This window comes from Chiloscyllium plagiosum, chromosome 42, assembly GCF_004010195.1.
Source record: "Chiloscyllium plagiosum isolate BGI_BamShark_2017 chromosome 42, ASM401019v2, whole genome shotgun sequence".
Taxonomy (NCBI): domain Eukaryota; kingdom Metazoa; phylum Chordata; class Chondrichthyes; order Orectolobiformes; family Hemiscylliidae; genus Chiloscyllium; species Chiloscyllium plagiosum.
In genome coordinates, this window is record NC_057751.1 from 16,339,108 (window position 1) to 16,341,152 (window position 2,045).

The following is a 2,045-nucleotide window of genomic DNA, read 5'->3' on the forward strand; positions in this document are numbered from 1 at the left end:
GCCGCAACATGACCTCCCAACTCCTGTACTCAATACTCTGACCAATAAAGGAAAGCATACCAAACGCCTTCTTCACTATCCTATCTACCTGCGACTCCACTTTCAAGGAGCTATGAACCTGCACTCCAAGGTCTCTTTGTTCAGCAACACTCCCAAGGACCTTACCATTAAGCAAGCAAGGTTCTGCTGTTGTTCGAAGACATGGATTGTGGCGGGGCTGGGTGGGGTGAGCTAATGAATGTTTCTGGGGAACTGCATGAACCGCACATTCTGAGCAGCAACGGCCAGTTCTTTCATAACGCGCTGGTCGCGTTCTTAAGCGACCCCCGCGCTGTACAGACACCGTGCAGTTAAAAAAAAAACATTTCGGGTGTTGGCAACGTGGTCGTGTCACACACCTCGAGTCCTGCTAAGATTTGCTTTCCCAAAATGCAGCACCTCGTATCTATCTGAATTAAACTCAAGGTGTGCGACGCGATCACGCTGCCAACACCCGAAATGCTCGGTTTTGTTTTTGACTGCACAGTTTCTGTACAGCGCGGGGGTCGCTTAAGAACGCGACCAGCGCGTTATGAAAGAACCGGCCGTTGCTGCTCCGAACGTGGGATTCATGCAGTTCCCCAGAAACGTTCACCAGCGCTTCCGGAATACATGCCTTCGAACAGCAGCAGAACCGTGCCGCTGCCAGGCGTTGTGATACGGCTTTGCTCGTCTGAACTGGGAGAGCGGGGTCTGGGAGGGGATGCGGGCGGGGAGGGTTGGAGAATGGGACAGCAACTCACTGTATCGTTTGGATCCATCTTCCAGGCAGCAAACCACTGTTAAGACTGCGTCGTCCTCAAAGAACTCCGTGGCGAAAGCATCCCACCAAAGATTGTCGCATTCCTGGAGAAGAAAAAATAAAAATCACGGCCGCGGTGAGTCAAGATACAACCTCACATTCCTGATGGAGGGCTTTTGCCCGAAACGCCGACTCTCCTGCTCCTCGGATGCTGCCTGACCTGCTGTGCTTTCCCAGCACCGCCCACTCTAATCTTGACTCTAATCGCCAGCGTCTGCAGTATTCCCCACTTCGGCCGAAACATACAACTGCTAACCCCAGAGGAAGGCAATGACAACTGAAGTCCATCTATATCTGAAGTTGGGGGGAGGTGGGGGGAACAAAACCTTGAGGGGCAGGGATGACCACAGTCCATTTCGGCTCACGTTTCCATTACAGGCACACGCCCCTGGGTCGGAATCAAGTTCGGGCAGGCTTCAGGTTCAGGGTGGGGAGGAGATTGACCACAACGGGTCCGGTGAGGCAGGATTTCAGGGAGAGGCGAAGAGCAGATCTGCTGGCGGTTTGGATAAGGCGAGAGGGAGGGGCAGGGACAACGGGAACGCGGACGGACAGCGAGCCGCCTCCCAAGGGCTGAGGAAGGGACAAAGGATTTCAAAGGGAAAATCGGACCAGCGCCTGCGAGGCTGCTGGGAGGGAGTGGGACCGACTGGACCGGTGCACAGAGAGCCGGCCTGGTCCGTCCTCGATGGGCCGAGTGGCCTCTGACAGTGCTGTCAGTGCCTCTGCAGCTCTCGCACACGCTCTTCAGGCACAGGGGAGCCGTGAACAGGGAAGAAAACAATTCCAGACTCTCGGCTCCCGCGCTGACTCTTGAGCAGCTCGCCTCCCTCAGCTTAGAGCGATCGGACATTGTGGAAACAGTCCATCGGGTCCGCACTGACCCAGCGAAGAGCATCCCACGCAAACCCCACCTCCCTCCCCCCGTATTCCCCACGGCTAACCCACCCAGCCTGCCCACGAGGGAATTCAGCACAGCCAACCCACCCTAACCTGCACAGCTTCTCCAGACCTTGGGAGGAAACCCACGCAGACACCGGGGGGGGAGAACGTGCAAAATCCACACAGACAGAGGCCCTGATGGTGGAATCAAACCCGGGTCCCTGGGTTCTCCCGCTGCCTTCTTATTCTCTGTCTCTCGTTCTCTCCCTCCCACTGTATTCTCTTTCATTCTGTCTCTCACTCTCTCTCTCTCTGGGTTCTC

The 2,045-nt window shown here is 55.9% G+C and overlaps 1 protein-coding gene across 1 annotated transcript in view; it reads right to left on the minus strand.

Moving 5' to 3' along the window:
• LOC122542985 (LIM domain-binding protein 1-like) overlaps positions 1-1,694 on the minus strand; it is a 9,948-nt gene extending 8,254 nt beyond the window's left edge. The window contains exons 1-3 of the mRNA XM_043681130.1: positions 1,492-1,694; positions 1,168-1,255; positions 783-885 (exon numbers count right to left, since the gene is read on the minus strand). Coding sequence (XP_043537065.1) covers positions 783-885; positions 1,168-1,255; positions 1,492-1,694 — 394 coding nt within the window. The remainder of the gene's footprint in view (positions 1-782; positions 886-1,167; positions 1,256-1,491) is intronic.
• Between the last annotated feature and the right edge of the window lie 351 nt (positions 1,695-2,045).